This window comes from Pistacia vera, unplaced genomic scaffold (assembly GCF_008641045.1).
Source record: "Pistacia vera cultivar Batoury unplaced genomic scaffold, PisVer_v2 Contig197, whole genome shotgun sequence".
Classification (NCBI taxonomy): Eukaryota; Viridiplantae; Streptophyta; class Magnoliopsida; order Sapindales; family Anacardiaceae; genus Pistacia; species Pistacia vera.
The window spans coordinates 1,042,107-1,066,212 of NW_022195998.1; the positions used below are offsets into that span (position 1 = coordinate 1,042,107).

The 24,106-nt window shown below is 36.0% G+C and overlaps 2 protein-coding genes and 1 pseudogene across 3 annotated transcripts; 2 read left to right on the plus strand and 1 right to left on the minus strand.

The window, feature by feature from the left end:
* Window positions 1–472: 472 nt before the first annotated feature.
* On the minus strand, window positions 473–1,787 carry LOC116128188 (metalloendoproteinase 4-MMP-like). The gene has a single exon (XM_031413886.1). The coding sequence runs from the start codon at window positions 1,692–1,694 to the stop codon at window positions 618–620; it is 1,077 nt and encodes a 358-aa protein (XP_031269746.1). The 5' UTR covers window positions 1,695–1,787; the 3' UTR covers window positions 473–617.
* Window positions 1,788–7,321: 5,534 nt separating this feature from the next.
* Window positions 7,322–9,144, plus strand: LOC116128065 (squamosa promoter-binding-like protein 7). Of its 2 annotated transcripts, XM_031413735.1 has the most exons (3): window positions 7,322–8,365; window positions 8,573–8,691; window positions 9,021–9,144. In XM_031413735.1, the coding sequence occupies exons 1-3, from the start codon at window positions 7,749–7,751 to the stop codon at window positions 9,038–9,040; spliced, it is 756 nt and encodes a 251-aa protein (XP_031269595.1). In that variant the 5' UTR covers window positions 7,322–7,748; the 3' UTR covers window positions 9,041–9,144. The 2 variants fall into 2 exon arrangements, with proteins under 2 accessions (XP_031269595.1, XP_031269594.1); XM_031413734.1 differs by lacking the exon at window positions 9,021–9,144 and having other exon boundaries at window positions 8,573–8,979.
* A 2,355-nt stretch (window positions 9,145–11,499) lies between these two features.
* On the plus strand, window positions 11,500–20,889 carry LOC116128089 (annotated as a pseudogene).
* Window positions 20,890–24,106: the final 3,217 nt, after the last annotated feature.

Genomic DNA, 24,106 nt, shown 5'->3' on the forward strand with positions numbered 1-24,106 from the left:
TTGGTGAATGATGATCGAGAAATAGAATGGTGATGGTGTAGGGCCGCAACGATACCGAAATCGAAAACAGAATATAAATTGATGTAATAAAATAGTATTTACAAGTCTGTAAGTAGAAGAGTACCATTAATGCATTATTTGGATAGGAAAAAGTCATTTACTCTTTTTATTTGGGCAATTTGATTTGATGGAGACTTTATGTGTGCTGAAATATATAAAAATTAAAAAATATTTATAAAAATCATGGTTATTGTTATACTTTCATTCATTCCGTGCTTGGAAAATATTAAATACTTTAATAAATTTTGACGCAATCAATTCTTGATTGGGCACCAGCCAAATAATATGATATCCAGTGACCTTTTAAATCATAATTGCATGAATTTATTTGGAATATAATATAAATTTATTGATTAAAAAAAATATATATTTAGAAACAAAAAAAGAATGTTATGATCTTACTTTCCGTTAATGAAGAGGAACCATAACCACAAGTCCTAAACAAACCTTCAAATCAAAAGTCCGTCAGCACCGCTAGATTTTGGGCTGCATGCGTATATTCTATATATCTAATCGTTTTGACGCTCCTCATAAACCGGAGACCATAGACATTTTAACTACATGAACATCAAAAACCAAAGTAGAATCAAAGTGGCCCACATAAACCATCTGATTCTTAAATTAACTGCCGGATTCGTTGAAATATCAGACTCCAACAAAGAGCCAAACGTGAAATTAGGGTTTGATCCATACAGAGCTTGGACTCCCTGTATATCATCAAGAGCCAAGTCCACTTTTTTATCTCTAGGTTTCAAGGTTGCATACATGACGGCTTCCTTATTAGGACTGTGGGCCAACCCCAACAAATGCCCAATCTCATGTATAGCTACTGATTCTAAATCAACGGCCACCGGTGATTTCTCCATTTCAAAATCAATGGCCCACGTCTCTGCTGCATCTAAATGAAATTTTCCACTCTCAGGTGAAAATGAGTGGGCCAGCACTCCCAGAACCCCATCAAACGGCTCTCCATCGCCGTGATCACCGCTGTAAAACCCTATTCTGATATCAGCAAAACCATAATCATCAGTCTCAATGAAACTCACTGGAATAACAGATGCCCATTTACCAAAAGCGCGTTTAAACACGACCTTAATATCTGATATCTTCAAGTAGTTGATCAAATATTCCTTTGAGAATGCGTAGGTGAGTTTCATAGGCACGTGACGAGCCCATCGTGGTTTCCCTGGAAAAAACACGTAGTCTTTTGTTGCATGCAATGTTTGAGCCGTATGAAAATCAGGGACACCACATCTTGCCGCCATTATCTTAGACACAGTTTCAAATTCGAGCTTACCAGTAACAGGGAGACCAAGTCTTGATTGATAATGAATGCCGGCTGATTCGAACGTTGGGTCAAATGTATTATCGGATACATTGTAATCTTGAGATGGGAGATAGCCAAATCGATGAAAGTATTTTTTGAGCTTGGATAAACCCAAGACCTGGCTTCCCTTTTGGGAATTGAAGAAGCCACTAATGTCGATCCATTTGTTGTCCTGGTTTACAACGGTTATATGTGTTTGTTTCGGTGTAAACGTTTGTGGTGTTGATCGGGCGGCAAAACATAGTGGTGATCCAAGAAGGAAAATGTTGATGACAAGAAAGAAATGATTAGTTAAAAACAGCAACATGATAGCTATGGTTAGATCACTTTGTGTTGCGGTTGTGGAGGGAAGCTTTATAATTATAAAAGGTAGGTTCAATGATTCGTAAAAGAAAATTGTAAGTTGATTGATTGTTAAAACTTCGAATAATATTAGATTTGCGATAAGCTGAAAACTTTTGTCGTTTTTGTTGTTTACAAAAGCTTCATCAGAAATTTATGATCATGGTAATTTAAGTTCCAAAACCAAAAATAAAGGGAAGGTCTCAGAGACTGATAGTTAGCATGTCCCTTTAATTTACAGAATAATTTCCATATACATATATAATCAATAGTTGTAGGGTTTCCCTCTTCATTATGTTATGATTGATAAACCGTGCAAACTTAAAGAAGATCACACCGTATGGATGAATCAATTTATTACGTAGGAAGATGAAAAAGAAGAATGAAAAGATCAGTTGTTGAGTACTTTTGGCCATACAAGTTGCTCGAAGTGAAAAGAAAATTTAGGTCTAACAAACTCTAGTGTTCTTTTCTTTTCTCTTCAACTTGAAGATGAGGAAAGGCTAACTGAATGAAAGGAAGTAGGTAGTTAGAATTTATCATTGTTGCTGTTGTTGGCAGTCTCTTTCTCAATATTTTAGACGTGTGGATGACTCAATGTGTTAACACTGCAAAGTCATGAAACACTGCTGTTTTTGGATTAGAGTGTGAAAGACTCAATCTTCCAAATCTTTAATATATAGCTGCCACATCCTATGCCACAACAGCAAAGTTGATTGCTCAAACAATCCATACCCCCTATTAGGATTTCTTTTCTTATGATAGGGATGTCGGACCTTGAAATTATTTTCCGATAAGAGTTCAATGACTACTTTATTAGTACCTAATATATTAGAATCTCTATCATTTTACTCGACCATCCAAAATAGTTTATATCCTTTATTAGTAACCAGTTAACTGACAGCAACAATTTTATAACATCCCTTTTCCTGATATCCTACAAGAAAATTTCCGAACCCGATTTCTGTGAATTGATAGCTACATGTTATCTAAATAAAGGTCGGTTGGTGTACAGAAGGGAAAATAATTTCTTCTTGTTGAAGGGTGAATTCTTGAAGAATTAAAACACAAACTAACTCAGAAAAATGTGGAAAACAGAGGTCTTCACTTTTTCAAGTAATTGAATGGGGCTCCCGTCTAGACTGATTTTGAATTCTGTTGAATTAATTTTTTCTTTTTTTAATTCCAAAGCAAATCACTTTGGCTGCGTTTGTTTCAGTTTTGGGAATACTACTTTTAGTATTTCCAAAAAAGTTAAACAGTAAAATACCCAAAAACTCAGATTTTTGGAATACTACTCCCAATATTATTCAACTTTTTTTAAACCCTTAAATTTGATAATTTAATTAAATACCCCTAAATTTTTTTTTAAATTATAAAAACACCCCAATAATCCACATTACCAGATTCCAGCCACCACCACCGAAAAATGGCGGAATCTGATAGGATGGCGCACTACCGGCTGAATATGGTCGGTAGTGCGCCGATTAGCATTTTCCTGCCAGATCTTTGGCCGTAACAATCGGTCACGACGGCCAACAACAAGGTCGTCGTGACCATCAACGACGACCGTTTTGGCATCGTTGAGAGCATCTACGGCCAGATATGGCGTTGACGGCCAGATCTGGCCTTTGCCGGCCAGATCCACCGTGGATCTGGCTGGAAAAGGCCAAGCAGCATGACCGGCAAGATCCAGCCGGTCATGCGCCCATAAGACGATTCCGGCCACCTCCGTGGTGGTGGCGATGGGGTGTTTGAGGGTGGATTAGGGGTATTTTTGTTAACTTTTAAGTTTTATTATAGGGGGTATTTGTAAAAAAACAAATATATGAGATTTTTATTAATTATAAATTTACACATAATACCGTCCAATTCAACTTTTTTTAACTTTTTTCAAAAAACTCTTCCCAAACCCTCAAATTTTGAACCAAACGGAGCCTTTATATTCTACGTTTTATCATAAATGCAAGAAACTGTACTCGTTAATGAAAGCTTCAGAAAAAGAATTATAACTGTAGAGTGATGTACATAACTGGCTAAAGCATGAGGGAAGAGCGGAAGAGTCACAAGAATGGGATATGGTTGGGTTGGCCTCGCTATTTTTAAATTAATGAAATTGTACTTCAGTTTTATAGCGATTGACTGATCTGTCCAAGAAAATTTCTACTTATAGACCAATTTTATTTATTTACGAGTAGATTTATATTCAGATTTCATCCTCATTTTATTTCTTAGAATTTTATCCTTAAAGGGAGCGTATGTCATCATGAAGACACGAACAGATTGGTGTTTGTATCAGTATTTTTCTTCTCGAGCTAGAAATTTTTTTTTTTTCCTTGAAATTGGGCTCAATTGCTACAATGCAACCGTTTAAGTCCATTTTCAGCCCGTTTTTGATTAACGATTCTGGCCTATAATCTCAAAAAGCCCAGATGCAAAACTGGACAGCTTTTCAGAAGCTGAATACAGAACGAAAGGTGACACTCTTGTTTCATTTGTTATTAAGTAAGCGATAAAAATAAAATAAACGACTTAGTCAAAGTTATAATAACTGAACAACAATTGGACAGAGTAATGATCATATAGAAGCAGAAGCGTGAGCACGGTAGTTGAGTTCAACAATTACAGCTTACAAAAAACAAAGCTACATGGACCCAGTTTTGATTCACAGTTTTTGTTCTGCTTACATTCAATATTGCGAGTGCAAAGATGGTGCATCATTGGGGTAATTCAAGAGGATCAAAATTAATTTGACAGTTGATCTGCTTCAATTACAGTTGTGACGGTCCAACAGAGTTGAGATTATTGCATTGACAATTGCAAGTATCTGAAGAAAGAACGTGGAGTGGGTGAAATATGTTGGGCACTTGTTTTTTCTTGAATGGGGGGGAAAGACAGTGCAGAGAGGTAGAGGCGGGGGGAGGGAAAGGGCCCATGAGCAGTTCAAATTGCAGCTACTAGCTATATCTGGACGCAGTACAGCCTTCTTTAATTTTATGAATTCACAGAGACAGAGAGACGTGCAGAGAAGGGTCCCATACTGACTCAGTTGATGGAACATATTGAGTGGATACCGTCTTTTTCTTCACCTCTTTATGCTTTATATTTCCAGTTTATATATATATATAATTGAGAGAGAGAGAGAGAGAGAGATTGGAAAATATCCTCCAGCCATCGATTCTTTTTGTGACTGTAAAGAAGATATCTGGCTAGTGAAAGACCCAGAAGACATAGATACTGTCAAAAAGGCTCCAATTTCTTCTTGTTCATGTCTTCGATCAAAGGGAAAGAAACCTTGTGGAAAATAATGTGCTATTGCTATGTTAGCCAGATGAAGAAAATCAAAGCAAATAATAACAAAAGACAATAGTGGACAGAGTGCTGAGTTCTTTACAGTAACGAATCACCAATTGATGTATATTCCTCGGGATCTAAAGCTCTGATAATTAGCAAATGAGATATCTCTTTTCCAAGGTTTAAGGCCAATTCTTTTACAAGAACGAGTTATGAATGGAATGGTCCCCTCCCCTCTCCTCTATAAAATGAAAAATGAAAATAAATTTAAAAAAAAAAAAATGGTCCCCGTCCCCTTGATATCTTTCTCCATCTCTTGTTACCTTATGTGTTTCATTAAAAGAAACAAGGTTAGTCTCAGACTTCTCAGTCTCTCTTGCTCAAAGAAGTCTGTTGAGTACGGGAAGGAAGGGAATTTTTTAAAACCAAGTTTCCTGACGTACACGTGTCAAACACCCACTTAACAAGTACAAAGTGATAGTTTATTTCCTTTATATTTCTCCCTGCTTTTTAGGAACTGGATTATTTTATTACCTAAAGCTGTAGCTACTATTTTTTTCAATTAAAACCTTTCTGGTTCTGTACTACAGTAGCAGCTACCAGCCCAAGATGCCCTACATCTACGTTTTGATTATATATGGCCGTACACGTGGCATCCTTTATTTAATAAACGGGTCCCACAAACTTTGGATACCCAATGACAGAGTAACATGCCACCTCTGTCTTTAATGATTCACATTTCTATGACAAACCAGATATTGTTAGCACTGGCAGTCGAGAATGCAGGCTTTACTAATTGGAACCCAAAAAGTCTAAAATTGGATTAAACTTAATTGTCTTTTGATTTTTTTTTATAAAACTGTAAAATTTTGATTTTGACAACTTCATTCCATCTCCACGGTAGAGAAACTGATTATCAGTAACAGTTTGTTCTCGTGCTGAATCGTATATATGTTGAAAACACGTTCAAAACGACAATAAGAGTTGAAAAAAATGAGAACATACTGTGGTCTAATAAGGAATTACAGTTTGTATTTAAATATATGATTTTATCGAGTATTAAAACTCTGTAACAATATAAAGAATAATGATGGCAGCTTACTCTTACTTTTATTTTTCATACTTTTTGGTTTCCCAAGATTACAGAATTTATAATAGAAAATCTAACTCTAATCTCATTAGTTTATCGAATTGAACTTGACTTAGACCAAAATATTAATAAACTAAATCTGAATCCAATAAGACATTAGACTTACCGTGAAGGGAGACCTCAGAATGAGTACTATAAGCCAATAATGTGGCAAGGTTAAAGAGAAGAATACACACATATAATTCCAACCCAACCTAATTAAAATTACAGAAAGGATAAAGGGTCAAACTGTCAAAGTGAGTTATTTTGATCGTCCCTATGCAACTTTAAGTTTGAATATTTTACCATTTAACAAGAAGCAATAGGAGGGTAATTGAGGAAGGCAGAACTTTTTTGGCAAAATGGGGCAGTGGTTCTGCTGTGTTTGATTTTTGTATCAGAGATGCAAATATAAATGTAAAGGTCTCCAAGGAAATATGTAGTTACCGTACAACTCATTTGATGAATACCAATACCATATGCTGGTATTCAAGGACTGGTCACAATCACCTAATTGGTCAATCTTCGCTGTGCAGTTTGATAGACATCTTTTGGTGGTGCCCATTTCGAGACACGTGTGCGGCTTTCCCTAATTGAAGACTGTATCAATACTTTACAGTCTGTGTTGCATTAAATGAAGAATGGCCTTATTGTCCAAAGGTTTAAAAAATAAAAATAAAAGTAAATGTTTTTTCCGTTTATTATTATTTTTTTCCCGAGCTAATTAATTAAAGATTCACCATGGAATTTTAAGGGTGGTCAGTAATGAATCTGCATCATCAAAATGAATTGTGTTGTCAAACTTTGAATAATCGGATGGCTATCCTTTTATCATGATGCATCAATTGGATTTGGGGCCCTAAAAGATTTTATTTTGAGAGCTTTTATAATGGAATGTAGATAAATGAACGTGGAATATTAGGAAGAAGCTCATTGTCTGGCCAAGCGATTCCATATAGATTTGGGCGTGTTATAGGAATATTGCACTCAGAGTCACAGGCCAGTGAAGTGAGTGGGTAACACGCTCGATTCATGCAAAGATAAGTAATACGTTACTGGTGAAACAACGTGATTCAACCATAATTGTACGTGAAAAATGCATGCAAATTAATGGTGATGGGACAGTGTGCTACACGACCACTTAACTGCGTGTACTCCTGTCTCTCAAATTATAGACAATGCCTTTAACATTGAACAAAATTAAAAGAAAAAACAAAAAAGTTAAACCAGAGCCTCTCTCCCTGATAATCTATCTCAGCTTCTTGGGTCATATCATCTCTCTCTTACTTATTGCAGTTCATAGCCTCAAAGCTGATTCCTCTAATCAAATCAATTCAGTTCACGACTTCTCAGTCTTCGCACGTACTCTCTTTGTTTCACGTGTCAAGCTCAACAACCCGACTCTTCACTGTTCTTCTCACTTTTATTATTGCCAAATCTCTATATGTTCGCATAGTTGCAGGCCTCAAAACAAAACCACCCAAAGCTAGATAATTAGCTAAAGTAGTCCCAAATTATCCCTTCTACTTCTGTGGATTGAAAGGGGAAAAAAAGAAAAACACTAGCGAGTAGTACGAACCTGCAGCTAATAGAGAGATGGAAAATGGCGGGAACACGTTCATTAGTATTCACAGCAACGGTAGCAGAGGGCAGTCTAGTAATAACAACAACAACAATCTTGGTTGGGATAACGTGTGGGCGCTTAATCATTCTAGATTCGATTGGGTTAATAGCAGTAGCTTATACGCCACCGCCACTACCACCGGAGAGACTGTTCCCACCGCTCAACCAGAAGAAAATACAACCCACGCGCTCATATTTCCTCACTGTTTACAAAACCACCATCCACACCAGTCTCTATATGCCGGTGACGGATCCCACCTGCACCCTGATCCACATCTTATGTGCTTGAAGTTGGGCAAGAGGCACTACTTCGAGGATGCTACCCCACCGGCTGAGCGACACGTAGCAGGATTATCTGTGGTCAAGAGAGGTAAACCCTACTACAACCTTGGTGGTGTGGGTCCGTCGTCTTCTCCCACTGTGATCGGGTCAACGGCGACGGTGCCTACGTGTCAAGTTGAGGGATGCCATGTCACTCTTGCCAACGCCAAAGACTATCACAGAAGGCATAAAGTTTGTGAGATGCACTCAAAGGCTCCCAAGGTGGTGGTTTTAGGGTTAGAACAGCGCTTCTGTCAACAGTGTAGCAGGTAATTCTTATCCTGTTTTTTGTTCTTTAATTTTAGAATATTTCCGTTTTGGTTTCTAAAAAAAGTAAATTTGAAGATTCGAATTTTCAATTCCATCTCTCTTACTACCTTATTTTGATAATTATTCTCTGAAATTTTGAGTGAATGAATGAAAATAATAAACAATTACAAAGGCGATTTGTGATGTTTGAATGAGGGCATGTATAGGTTTCATGTGATGTCAGAGTTTGACGACTCGAAGAGGAGTTGCAGAAGGAGATTGGCAGGTCACAACGAGCGTAGAAGAAAGAGCTCTCACGATTCTGTTTCCCGGAACTCTTCTCAAGGTAATTATTTTATTGTGTTTGTGTTTAGTTTTTTATTCTTCTTTTCTGCCATAAGTTGCATGTGACATTATTATATTACTAGGAAAATGGTACACGGCATTTCAGTTCTGCTTTTCGTTGATGTTTAATTGTTTATTGCTTTCTTTCTTGGGATATTCAGCTTTTCTTCTGATAAACTTGTTCCAAGTTTTTTCTTTCTCTTTTTATTTCCTCCGATTACGCATTCGGAAACTGTGCGTTTATCACCTCGACATTATAAAACCTGCCCAGTTATTATCATATTAAATTCTTTACAAAAAAAATCTGAAAGCTGAACTTTATTATTCCAGTTCATGTTCAGGATCCGTGAGGATCGTTGAAGAAATTTACTGGAGCAATAGCATAGGCTAAGTAAAAATTTGTGTTTTCACAAACTGGATCATTGTATAAGTACTTCTCTGCCATTCCTGATTACTCTACGTTTTTCAAAGAAGTCTGTTGAGTACGGGAAGGAAGGGAATTTTTTAAAACCAAGTTTCCTGACGTACACGTGTCAAACACCCACTTAACAAGTACAAAGTGATAGTTTATTTCCTTTATATTTCTCCCTGCTTTTTAGGAACTGGATTATTTTATTACCTAAAGCTTTTGTAGCTACTATTTTTTTCAATTAAAACCTTTCTGGTTCTGTACCTAGCAGTAGCAGCTACCAGCACAAGATGCCCTACATCTACGTTTTGATTATATATGGCCGTACACGTGGCACTCCTTTATTTAATAAACGGGTCCCACAAACTTTGGATACCCAATGACAGAGTAACATGCCACCTCTGTCTTTAAATGATTCACATTTCTACGTGACAAACCAGATATTGTTCAGCACTGGCAAGTCGAGAATGCAGGCTTTATCTAATTTTGGAACCCAAAACAAGTCTAAAATTGGATTAAACTTAATTGTCTTTTGATTTTTTTTTTTATAAAACTTATAAAATTATGTGATTTTGACAACTTCATTCCATCTCCACGGTAGAGAAAACTGATATATCAGTAAACAGTTTGTTCTTCGTAGCTTGAATCTGGTATATAATGTTGAAAACACGTTCAAAAACGCACAATAAAAGAGATTGAAAAATAATGAGAACATACTTGGTTGGTCTAATTAAGGAATTACAGTTTGATATTTAAATATATGATTTTATCGAGTATTAAAACTCTGTAACAATTATAAAGAATAATGATGGCAGCTTACTCTTACTTTTTATTTTTCATACTTTTTTGGTTTCCCAAGATTACAGAATATTTATAATAGAAAATCTAACTCTAATCTCATTTAGTTTTATCCGAATTGAACTTGACTTAGACCAAAATATTAATAAACTAAATCTGAATCCAATAAGACATTAGACTTACCGTGAAGGAGACCTCAGAATGAGTCACTATAAGCCAATAATGTGTCAAGGTTAAAAGAGAAGAATACACCACATATAATTCCAACTCCAACCTAATTAAAATTACAGAAAGGATAAAGGGGTCAAACTGTCAAAGTGAGTTATTTTGATCGTCCCTATGCAACTTTAAGTTTGTAATATTTTTACCATTTAACAAGAAGCAATAGGAGGAGTAATTGAGGAAGGCAGAACTTTTTTGGCAAATTGGGGCAGTGGTTCTGCTGTGTTTGATTTTTGTATCAGGGATGCAAGTATAAAATGTAAAGGTCTCCAAGGAAATATGTAGTTACCGCTTACCACTCATTTGGATGAATAGCAATACCAGATGCTGGTATCTCAAGGACTGGTCACAATCAACCTAATATGGTCAATCTTCGCTGTGCAGTTTGATAGACATCTTTTTGGTGGTGCCCATTTCGAGACACGTGTGTGGCTTTCCCTAACTGAAGACTCTATCAATACTTTACAGTCTGTGTTGCATTAAATGAAGAATGGCCTTATTGTCCAAAGTTTTAAAAAATAAAAATAAAAGTAAATGTTTTTTCCTTTTATTATTATTTTTTTCCCGAGCTAATTAATTAAAGATTCATCCATGGAATTTTTAAGGGTGGTCAGTGAACTTTGAATAATCGGATGGCTATCTTTTTAATGATGCATCAATTGGATTTGGGGCCTAAAAGATTATTAGAACTTTTATAATGGAAGTAGATAAAAAACTGGAATATTAGGAAGAAGCTCATTGTCTGGCCAAGCGATCCATTAGATTTGGCGTGTTATAGGAATATTGCACTCAGAGTCACAGGCCAGTGAAGTGAGTGGGTAACACGCTCGATTCATGCAAAGAAATATAATACGTTACTGGTGAAACAACGGATTCAACCATAATTGTACGTGAAAAATGCATGCAAATTAATGGTGATGGGACAGTGTGTACACGACCACTAACTGCGTGTACTCTGTCTCTCAAATTATAGACAATGCCTTTAACATTAACAAAATTAAAAAAAAAACAAAAAAGTTAAACCAGAGCCTCTCTCCCTGATAATCTATCTAGCTTCTTGGGTATATCATCTCTCTTACTTATTGCAGTTCATAGCCTCAAAGCTGATTCCTCTAATCAAATCAATTCAGTTCACGACTTCTCAGTCTTCGCACGTACTCTTTTTTTCACGTGTCAAGCTCAACAACCCGACCTTCACTGTTCTTCTCAATTTATTATGCCAAACTATATGTTGCATATTGCAGGCCTCAAAACAAAACCACCCAAAGCTAGATAATTAGCTAAGTAGTCCAATATCCCTTCTACTTCTGGGGATTGAAAGGGGAAAAAAAGAAAAACACTAGCGAGTAGTACGAACCTGCAGCTAATAGAGAGATGGAAATGGCGGGAAACACGTTCATTAGTATTCACAGCAACGGTAGCAGGGGCAGTCTAGTATAACAACAACAACATCTTGGTTGGGATAACGTGTGGGCGCTTAATCATTCTAGATTCGATTGGGTTAATAGCAGTGCTTATACGCCACCGCCACTACCGCAGAGACGTTCCCACCACTCAACCAGAAGAAAATACAACCCACGCGCTCAATTCCTCACTGTTACAAAACCACCATCCACACCAGTCTCTATATGCCGGTGACGGATCCCACCTGCACCCTGATCCACATCTTATGTGCTTGAAGTTGGGAAGAGGCACTACTTCGAGGATGCTACCCCACCGCTGAGCGACACGTAGCAGGATTATCTGTGTCAAGAGAGGTAAACCCTACTACAACCTTGGTGGTGTGGTCCGTCGTCTCTCCCACTGTGATCGGGTCAACGGCGACGGTGCCTAGTGTCAGTTGAGGGATGCCATGTCACTCTTGCCAACGCCAAAGACATCACAGAAGGCATAAAGTTTGTGAGATGCACTCAAAGGTCCCAAGTGTGGTGTTAGGGTTAGACAGCGCTTCTGTCAACAGTGTAGCAGGTAATTCTTATCCTGTTTTTTGTCTTTAATTTGAATATTTCCGTTTTGGCGGTCTTTACAAAAGTAAATTTGAAGATTCGAATTTTCAATTCCATCTCTCTTACTACCTTATTTTGATAATTATTCTCTGAAATTTTGAGTGAATGAATGAAAATAATAAACAATTACAAAGGCGATTTGTGATGTTTAAATGAGGGCATGTATAGGTTTCATGTGATGTCAGAGTTTGACGACTCGAAGAGGAGTTGCAGAAGGAGATTGGCAGGTCACAACGAGCGTAGAAGAAAGAGCTCTCACGATTCTGTTTCCCGGAACTCTTCTCAAGGTAATTATTTTATTGTGTTTCTGTTTAGTTTTTTATTCTTCTTTTCTGCCATAAGTTGCATGTGACATTATTATATTACTAGGAAAATGGTACACGGCATTTCAGTTCTGCTTTTCGTTGATGTTTAATTGTTTATTGCTTTCTTTCTTGGGATATTCAGCTTTTCTTCTGATAAACTTGTTCCAAGTTTTTTCTTTCTCTTTTTATTTCCTCCGATTACGCATTCGGAAACTGTGCGTTTATCACCTCGACATTATAAAACCTGCCCAGTTATTATCATATTAAATTCTTTACAACAAAAATCTGAAAGCTGAACTTTATTAATCCAGTTGATGTTTAGGATCCGTGAGGATCGTTGAAGAAATTTACTGGAGCAATAGCATAAGCTAAGTAAAAATCTGTGTTTTCACAAACTGGATCATTGTATAAGTACTTCTCTGCCATTCCTGATTACTCTACGTTTTTAGCAATTGATCTCTTGTGACTGGTAAGTTGCGAATGTCCAAATTATATCTGCAAAGAGGGATAATATCATACACTTCGAGATTGCTCGTATTATGACAGCATTTTCAAATAATTTTTTATATGATTTAAACTCTTTATTATTAAGAGTTTATTCATAAAAATAAGAGTTCAACAGATTTTTTATTTTTTAAATATAAATTAAAGAGTGAGTTTGATTCTTTATCTTAATATAATTAATAAATTATAAGTTTCTATATATTTTATTTATTAATTCTTCTTCTTATTAAATTTATTTATTAAAAATAAAGAGGACATTCATTAAATTTAAAGAGTTCATTAGATTTAAATAAAAATTTTTGTTCTTTATATTTAGAAATACTTTTTATTTATATGAAAGAGGAGCACCAATGGATATGCTCAGTACTTTATTTAATTGTTTGATATATTCTTTAGCGTTTCCGATGGCCCCAAAGTTAATAATGGAAATATATAGCTACCCTAAGATTTAGAGGAATTTAATTTGGATTGATAAGATTCCACTCTATGATAAGCTTAAAACTTCCTTTCACATAGAACTGTTATGGTAACCAAGAACAGTATTTGACTGCTCATCTTCTTCAACGAATGCCCCAATGCCCTCATTGTTCAATCATCTCATCACTTCATTAGTCAAATTTTTAAGCTCATCAAATGGTGTTCGTTTCTTATATTCAATAATATTACACTCATAAAGTCTGGATACAAAATTGTTGTAGTATATATATATATATATATATATATATTTTCGCATGGTTATATCATGTTACATCATTTTATCATTAATGTGATATAAATAAGTTTTATCATGGGACAGAAGTAATCCTTTAACTATAATGTTCTATATTCATCGACAAACGTGTTTCTGAATAAAATTTTTCTTTGCTGCAAGAGAAAGAAATGAAAGTCAGTGTTGTCATCTTAATCGTGGAAACATCAATTTGCTCATTCATTTTTTCTTTCTTTCTTTCTTTCTTTCTTTTTGTGTATTCTCAGAATGGGTAGAGGCTTTCATGGAGCCTTAATTATTGTTTGGAGGAAAGAAAGACAATTTGGTAGAGATGCATTTTGCCAAACCCAAAAGCATTACATATTGCTGCACTAGCTTTTATCATTCGACATTGTTAATGTTGAAAAGAGTCACTTTCCGTCTTTTTATCGTATGACACTATTTGTACTTAAAAAACATTACAAGCCTGGTGATCCTCATCCATGAAATAGAACACGTTTTTTTGTGTAAACCGAAAGACTGATCATTGATGCCTATCTTGATCAACATATATGACATAGAACGTTAATTGGAGTACTTAAGAGCATAATTTACTTAGCTTATCAGTTTCAGATATATAACCAATAATTTTGTAAGCCAAAGTTGAATATGTAAATTTCATTCTCAACGCAGTTAATAAATTGATGACTGCGAGATTTCCATGCATTTCAGCACCGACAGGACGTGCTCTCTCTCTTCTGTCATCCAGGGGCAACTCTTGGGTTTCTTCATCTGATCTCTCTTCAAGATGCAGTGCTGCACTACGTGAGCTGATTGCGGAAAACCGCGCCACCATAGTTTCTAAGCATCTTATACTTGACCGAGATTGGCACTTGCACCACGCAATGGATGAGCTTGGAGACGCTCAACATTGCTGCAATTCTTTGATATCTCAGCAGCACCAGATATTTGGTAAGCCACACTACCAAGAAGCTAATACACATGTAACATTGGACCTCATGCAAGCTCCAAGCGGACAATTCGGGTTCTTGTCCGTTACAGACAAAGATAAGGAAGAGGAAGAAGAGTCTTCCGAGTTGTGGAACTCGTTGGACGCAGCCCATGTAGTTTAAATTAAAGCTTCTATTGTTGTGTTGTAATAAATTTATGTATTCTAAGGAGCATGAATCTCATCTTTCATCAAGGATCATGTACTATTGTGCTGTAATTCATCGATCATTTAACTGATGAGAACCATTAATTTTTTTTTATTCAATCAATTAAGTAATTTAAGTTTGTCTGGAAAGAAGTCACTGTAGTTTAAGTAACTGTAAATCAGGTTGCCTTTCTAGTTAAATACCGTATTTGCGATCAAATATGTACGGTCGTTTTTATCAGTAAAGTTAACAATATTAATAATACAAGTTCCGTATTAGCCATGTGGGTGGCTACAGATTTCAGGCACGAAAGCTCGGAAAAGGCAAGGGTAATCAAACAATGGCAGCCTGCCTTGCTCGAAATTGAAATTAAGGAATAACTGTTAGCCCAAGGGCGGAACAACTTTGGGTCCGTCACCCCTAAACGCCGCTCTTCATTAATTGATTTATAATGGGCTTGATTTGACCTTTCCCTTGACGGCCTCCTCCATTTTTAAGCTGTCTTGCTAGCTTCTGCTCCGCTCCATAAATCATTATTATTTCATGTACATTACACATAAATTATGTGATTTTTAAAGTACTATAACAATGAAAATAAACTATTCTATTCTATGTTTAGATCCCTCCCATGCTGCAATTTTTAGAACATGCCATAGCTTTAATATTGCATTCACTAAGCTATAACTCTCCGTATTGTTGTATAGGCTAAAATTTGTATTGGACCTGACGGGGTCCAATCGTAACAGTAATAAATGATGGCTCAGAGCATTGGCCCAATCTCGATTGGACCCATGCTTAGAACACCTTGGGAACTGTCTGCTTTATGAGTTGAGTCATCCCCTGAGTTAAGTTGAACTGGGTCCGGCCCATTCACCCACAGTAGTCCATAACAAGGATCAGAATCCTAACCAAACTCCTCTTCTGACAAAGCCTTGACAAATAGAGACAAAGAATCCAATTTCTTCCCGAAAAGAGAGTTCCCTCACCAAATAGGACTCAGAATCTTACTAGGATTCGAGCCCCTGCCGTTTACTATATAAGCTAACCCATGAGGGGGAGAAAAAGACCATCAGAAAACCCTATTTTTCATATCACTAAACCCCTAGTCTACTTCAATCATTTCGCATTGCTTAGACTGGCAAAGAGGCACCTCACAGGTCCACCAAGATTGTTAGTGGCTCTCTTCACAAGATTCAGTCTTCAATTCGATTGTAAATTTTATCGTTTACAATTGTCACTTTCAAAAGCAAGTTGAGTTAATAAAGTAACTACAGAGTGAGAGAAAGAATTATTAAGTGGAATCTGATTAATTGAAATTGAGCAGCTAACGATGGGTCAAAGGGTTTTAACTATTACAAGGAATGAAATAAGACACGAGAAATGGTGAAGGCACATGCAAAAGTCTCCCTTGAAGGGGACTTCGGCTTGACCCACATGTTGAAAAATGTAAGTTTCAGCCATAACTACGATGTTACAAGACCAATATCAGTTCTCAACATAAATGAACAGAAAAGAGACCTCACAGTTATCGCCACCCTAAGCTCAGAGATCTTTTAATGTTTGCTTATCTCTGAGAATAAATTATTGTTTGACACCTTTTCTGCACTTGAAATAATTAGTGATCAGCAGGTACATCTGGAGAAGGTTAATTTGTATAAGCTTCAGCCGATTTTTCTCCCTCCATAACTCTTTCATTATGTAAAGTTTTTACGCAAAACAAATACACATTCAACTCACGAAACACTCGTAAGAAGGATTAGCAATTTTGGGTTGGCGGACGTAATTGCACGCAGGGGCAGGCAGTACTCCTCCTTCGGACTTCGGAGCATAAATTTTATAGCTTTTGAGGTGGGGCTTGTGGCTGTAGGCAGTAGGGAGTACTTGCTCCTCCACAAGCGACACGTAACATGTAATATTTGAAGTTCAAATTTAATTAACTGTGATGTAGTCGTAGAGTTAGGTTTGGCATTAAATTAATCGTAATAATTCTTTAATAAAGTTTTTGTCCTTTCCAAACAGTTTTAACTTTTCATGTAATGCAATGCAAGAAATAATCCAAAAATTAATTTTCAAAGTACATAATGCTATCCCTCTTAGGCCTGTCCCTCTCTATTGTATTCTGCCATATTTCTTATGCAATTTTATTACTCCATTATCAATTATGTTAATCTAGATTAATACAACCAAAAATTATAAGGACAGAGAAATATGTTAAAAGTGGGAGTCCCCACAGAACACAAAGGACAATGAGTGAGGTGGTCGATCACGTTCATTGCCCGTGAACCTGCAAATTGAAATCAGACCCATGTCGATTGCGACCCCACCGCCACGAAACCTAAACGAAACTCTTCACGTACAAGCTTTTCAGAACTATTCTTCTTCTTCTTCTTCTTCAACAACAACATTAAACAACAGGATGACTCTATTTGAGTTAGTAGTTGCAATAAAAAATTAGAGGACCCATTTATTTATTTTTATATATGCATTTCTTTCATAAAGTTAGGCTTTGAAGTTATTATTGTTGAGATTATAAAGTCAAATTCAATCCAAACTAAAGTTGAATTAGGATATGAGTTTTTCTAATTTGTGTTTAAGTAAAATGATATTCTTTTAAGAATACAATTGAGAATATGATTATAATTATATAAGAAATTAAAATATAATTTCTATTAGGATACGTGATTTGAGTCTTACTAGAAATATTGTCTCACGTATTACCTATATAAAAAGGTTAAGTACTAAAGTTAGATAATACAAATTGAATAGAAGGTAAAGCTACAATTAGAGAGTGAGAGTCACCAAATATGGTTTTATAAGTGAATCAATTTGTGAGGCTTGTAAAAAATTCTTGTAATTTATTTTCTTCTTCTTCATAGTGAAATTTCGCAACTGTAAAGTGGACATAGCTCTCATACGGAGAGTGAACCACTATAAATTTTGTGTTTGTGTATGTGGTTATTTTGTGTCATTTGTTCGCACTATTTTTCACTTTTAGAGATTTAGGATTTGCTAATATTCAATTAAATCCCTCTAACAATTATTATACTACAATTAATTAAATTTAAATCTGGGGATTTGATTTGGGGAACTAATGTATATGTTGCGTGTGGTCAATGAGGCAAATTGTACCTTTATACCTTTGTCTATTTCAGGCTTTCCTTTTTTCTTAAATTTCTCGGGGGACCGCCCATTCTCTTGTAAGTTCGATTAGCATTAATATTATTTACCTACCTTCCTTTTTAATTAATTAATTTGTTAACCATATCATATATATTATAATTTTTTTGGTGGAAATTAAGAGATGTGGACCTTGGACGATAGAAAGTGGAAACACAAGGGCCAACTCTGGCTAAATTGTTCAGCACGTAAATTTATGTGGACCATGTATTCTGATCTATCAACTCATGCAATCAAATTATGTTGGCCACAGATATGTATCCAGCAGAACAGAAGGGTGATGATGGGTCAGCTATTACAAGGCAAATCTTTTTCTTTTGCACAAATTCGAAAAATGGTTATAAACAACAAAATGAAACCATCAATTTATGTTTGACATACCTGGAATAAATAAACATGTACTGTGAGTGTAACAACTTCGTATACAGTATATACATATCATTGCCTAATTAATATACAATATATTATAATACTCATCCAACAAACTGTCGGGTGGATCAAAAAATAATACGGGTTTGATGAATTTAATACATTAGGGTTTAGTATATTATTAATTAATGCTGTTGACATGTAAACATCAATTTGGAGGTAATGTGTACCCAGGTGAAATAGAATGTATAGTTCAAAAGTTTGGTTTGTTTCTTCTGTGGAGAAAAGTGGAGGTGAATTAAAAAGCAAGGACCCACAGACTGAATTTCGTCGAAGGTGCAAGGAGGTTTCCAATTCATATTAACATTAAAAGATATGATTATTTAAATAAGAAAAAAACAAACATTAGATTTCAGCTTCACCTTTATCAATTTGGACCAACAGTATCTCACAATTTGACATCTCTAGCAGGCTACTTCATTCATTAATTAAAACTCTAATATAATAATATATATATTTGCATTTTGCAGGCTGCCTGTCGTCCGCCTTTTAAGTTCCATATGAAATTTCAAATCGTTCCATAACTACATGCCAGATATTTCATGACATATATTTGCACATCTCGGGGACAACACCGATATTATCCGGAATTTCGGCAACATGTGGTTTTTGTAATAGCAATATATGCAGGGAAAAACTATACGCTTGCATGGAATGGTAACATTTGTTTTGCCTTGGGTTTTTAGCATACTTCAAATTATATGGCAACTCTATTAGAATACTTCAAACTATGCTACGACTCTGTACATGGATAATTAAAGGCAAGACGGTCTGATTTGAGAAGAAATTAAATTTTAAAAACACGAGGTAAATAGGTGAAAAGAGTTGTGTCGTGTGACAGAGCAGTGGCTATGGCTAGGTCTCCGACGAATGGGGGTCCTATTAAAGAGGTTTTACTCACTCAACCTAGTCCACAAACACGAGTAAATGCCACGCGGACACGATAATGATATAGAGAAAGATTATTTGGGCCATCAGATTGATTCTATCAATAATCTTGTGTGAAACCTTTCTGCACTTGAAATAATTAGTGATCAGCAGGTACATCTGGAGAAGGTTAATTAGTATAAGCTCAGCCGATTTTTCTCCCTCCATAACTCTTTCATTATGTAAAGTTTTACGAAAACAAATACACATTCAACTCACGAAACACTCGTAAAGAGATTAGCAATTTTGGGTTGGCGGACGTAATTGCACGCAGGGGCAGGCAGTACTCCTCCTTCGGACTTCGGAGCATAAATTTATAGCTTTTGAGGTGGGGCTTGTGGCTGAGGAGTAGGGAGTACTTGCTCCTCCACAAGCGACACGTAACATGTATATTTGAGTGTCAAATTTAATTAACTGTGATGTAGTCGTAGAGTTAGGTTTGGCATTAAATTAATCGTAATAATTCTTTAATAAAGTTTTTGTCCTTTCCAAACAGTTTTAACTTTTCATGTAATGCAATGCAAGAAATAATCCAAAAATTAATTTTCAAAGTACATAATGCATCCCTCTTAGGCCTGTCATTCATGGAGCCTTAATTATTGTTTGGAGGAAAGAAAGACAATTTGGTAGAGATGCATTTTGCCAAACCCAAAAGCATTACATATTGCCGCACTAGCGTTTATCATTCGACATTGTTAATGTTGAAAAGAGTCACTTTCCGTCTTTTTATCGTATGACACTATTTGTACTTAAAAAACATTACAAGCCTGGTGATCCTCATCCATGAAATAGAACACGTTTTTTTGTGTAAACCGAAAGACTGATCATTGATGCCTATCTTGATCAACAAATATGACAGAGCGTTAATTTGAGTACTTAAGAGCATAATTTACTTAGCTTATCAGTTTCAGATATATAACCAATAATTTTGTAAGCCAAAGCTGAATATGTAAATTTCATTCTCAACGCAGTTAATAAATTGATGACTGGGAGATTTCCATGCATTTCAGCACCGACAGGACGTGCTCTCTCTCTTCTGTCATCCAGGGGCAACTCTTGGGTTTCTTCATCTGATCTCTCTTCAAGATGCAGTGCTGCACTACGTGAGCTGATTGCGGAAAACCGCGCCACCATAGTTTCTAAGCATCTTATACTTGACCGAGATTGGCACTTGCACCACGCAATGGATGAGCTTGGAGACGCTCAACATTGCTGCAATTCTTTGATATCTCAGCAGCACCAGATATTTGGTAAGCCACACTACCAAGAAGCTAATACACATGTAACATTGGACCTCATGCAAGCTCCAAGCGGACAATTCGGGTTCTTGTCCGTTACAGACAAAGATAAGGAAGAGGAAGAAGAGTCTTCCGAGTTGTGGAACTCGTTGGACGCAGCCCATGTAGTTTAAATTAAAGCTTCTATTGTTGTGTTGTAATAAATTTATGTATTCTAAGGAGCATGAATCTCATCTTTCATCAAGGATCATGTACTATTGTGCTGTAATTCATCGATCATTTAACTGATGAGAACCATTAATTTTTTTTTATTCAATCAATTAAGTAATTTAAGTTTGTCTGGAAAGAAGTCACTGTAGTTTAAGTAACTGTAAATCAGGTTGCCTTTCTAGTTAAATACCGTATTTGCGATCAAATATGTACGGTCGTTTTTATCAGTAAAGTTAACAATATTAATAATACAAGTTCCGTATTAGCCATGTGGGTGGCTGCAGATTTCATGTACGAAAGCTCGGAAAAGGCAAGGGTAATCAAACAATGGCAGCCTGCCTTGCTCGAAATTGAAATTAAGTAATAACTGTTGGCCCAGGGGCGGAACAACTTTGGGTCCCTCACCCCTAAACGCCGCTCTTCATTAATTGATTTATAATGGGTTTGATTCGACCTAGTTTTCCCTTGACGGCCTCCTCCATTTTTTAGCTGTCTTGCTTGCTGCTGTTCCGCTCCATAAATCATTATTATTTCATGTACATTACACATAAATTATGTGATTTTTAAAGTACTACAACAGTCAAGATAAACTATTCTATTCTATGTTTAGATCTCTCCAATGCTAAATTTTTTGCTCCCGCCGCTCCATGCCGCAATTTTTAGAACATGCCATAGCTTTAATATTGCATTCACTTAGCCATAACTCTCCGTATAGTTGTATGGGCTAAAATTTGTATTGAACCTGACAGGGTCCAACTATAACAGTAATAAATGATGGCCCAGAGTCTTGGCCCAATCCTAATTGGATTCACGCTTAGAACACCTTGGGAACTGTTTGCTCTATGAGTTGGGTCATCCCCTAAGTTAAGCTGAACTGGGTTCGGCTCATTCGCCTGCAACAATCTATAACAAGAATCAGAATCCCAACCAAACTTCTCTTCTGACAAAGCCTCGACAAATAGAGGCAAAGAATCCAATCTCTTCTCGAAAAGAGAGTTTCATCACCAAATAGGACTCAAAGTCTTACTAGGATTCGAGCCCCTATGATTCACTATATAAGCTAAGGTCAACTCACTCATGAGGGGGATGAAAAAGACTATCAGAAAACCTGTTTTTCATATCACCAAACCCCTAGTCTACTTCAATCCCCTCACATCGCTTGGACTCCTTGAGAGATGCAAGGAGACACTCCTTAGGTCCACCAAAATCGTTAGTGGCTCTCTTCACAAGATTTAGTCTTCAATTCGATTGAAAATTTTAGCATTTACAGTTGTCACTTTCAAAAGCAAGTTGAGTTAATAAAGTAATCACAGAGTAAAGAAAGAATTATTAAGTGGAATCTGATTAATTGAAATTGAGCAGCTAACGATGGGTCAAAGGGTTTTAACTATTACAAGGAATTAAATAAGACACGAGAAATTATGAAGGCACATGCAAAAGTCCCCCTTGAAGGGGATTTCGGCTTGACCCACATGTTGACAAATGTAAGTTTCAGCCATAACTACGATGTTACAAGACCAATATCAGTTCTCAACATAAATGAACAGAAAAGAGACCTCACAGTTATCGCCACCCTAAGCTCAGAGATCTTTTAATGTTTGCTTATCTCTGAGAATAAATTATTGTTTGACACCTTTTCTGCACTTGAAATAATTAGTGATCAGCAGGTACATCTGGAGAAGGTTAATTTGTATAAGCTTCAGCCGATTTTTCTCCCTCCATAACTCTTTCATTATGTAAAGTTTTTACGCAAAACAAATACACATTCAACTCACGAAACACTCGTAAGAAGGATTAGCAATTTTGGGTTGGCGGACGTAATTGCACGCAGGGGCAGGCAGTACTCCTCCTTCGGACTTCGGAGCATAAATTTTATAGCTTTTGAGGTGGGGCTTGTGGCTGTAGGCAGTAGGGAGTACTTGCTCCTCCACAAGCGACACGTAACATGTAATATTTGAAGTTCAAATTTAATTAACTGTGATGTAGTCGTAGAGTTAGGTTTGGCATTAAATTAATCGTAATAATTCTTTAATAAAGTTTTTGTCCTTTCCAAACAGTTTTAACTTTTCATGTAATGCAATGCAAGAAATAATCCAAAAATTAATTTTCAAAGTACATAATGCTATCCCTCTTAGGCCTGTCCCTCTTTATTGTATTCTGCCATATTTCTTATGCAATTTTATTACTCCATTATCATTTATGTTAATCTAGATTAATACAACCAAAAATTATAAGGATAGAGAAATATGTTAAAAGTGGGAGTCCCCACAGAACACAAAGGACAATGAGTGAGGTGGTCGATCACGTTCATTGCCCGTGAACCTGCAAATTGAAATCAGACCCATGTCGATTGCGACCCCACCGCCACGTAACCTAAACGAAACTCTTCACGTACAAGCTTTTCAGAACTATTCTTCTTCTTCTTCTCCTTCGTCAACAACAACATTAACCAACACGACGGCTCTATTTGAGTTAGTAGTTGCAATAAAAAATTAGAGGTCCCATTTATTTATTTTTATATTTGCATTTCTTTCAGAAAGTTACGCCTTAGCTATTATTGTTGAGATTATGGAGTGAAATTCAATCGAAATTATAGTTAGATTAGAATACGAGTTTTCCTAATTTGTGTTTAAGTAAAATGGTTTCCTTTTAGGAATACAACTGTGAATATGATTATAATTGTATTAGGAATTAAAATATAATTTCTATTAGGATATGTGATTTGAGTCTTATTAAGAATAGTGTTCCACGTATTACCTATATAAAGGGGTTCAGTACTAAAGTAGGAGAACACAAATTTAATAGAAGGTAAAGCCACAATTAGAGAGCGAGAGCCACCAAATAGGGTTTAGTGAGTAAACCAATTTGTAAGGCTTGTAAGAGATTCTTATAATTTCTTTTCTTTTTCTTTATAGTGAAATTTTGCGGCAAAATGGATGTCAACTTTCATATAGAGAATGAATCACTATAAATTTTGTGTTTGTGTATGTGATTATTTTGTGTCATTTGTTCGTACTATTTTTCACTTTTAATGATTTAGAATTTGCTAGTATCCAATTAAATCCCCCCAACAATTATTATACTACAAATAATTAAATTTAAATCTGGGGATTGGATTTGGGGAACTAATGTAATTGTTGCGTGTGGTCAATGAGGCAAATTGTACCTTTATACCTTTGTCTATTTCAGGCTTTCCTTTCTTCTTAAATTTCTCGGGGGGACCGCCCATCCTGTTGTAAGGTCGATTAGCATTAATATTATTTACCTGCCTTTCTTTTTAATTAATTAATTTGTTAACCATATCATATATATTATAATTTTTTTGGGGGAAATTAAGAGATGTGGA

Coding starts and splice junctions, on each gene's coding strand:
- LOC116128188 (XM_031413886.1), bottom strand. CDS start 1,694: ATGTTGCTGTTTTTAACTAATCATTTCTTTCTTGTCATCAACATTTTC.
- LOC116128065 (XM_031413734.1), top strand. CDS start 7,749: ATGGAAAATGGCGGGAACACGTTCATTAGTATTCACAGCAACGGTAGC. Junction 8,366..8,572: donor TTCTGTCAACAGTGTAGCAG/GTAATTCTTATC, acceptor GGGCATGTATAG/GTTTCATGTGATGTCAGAGT.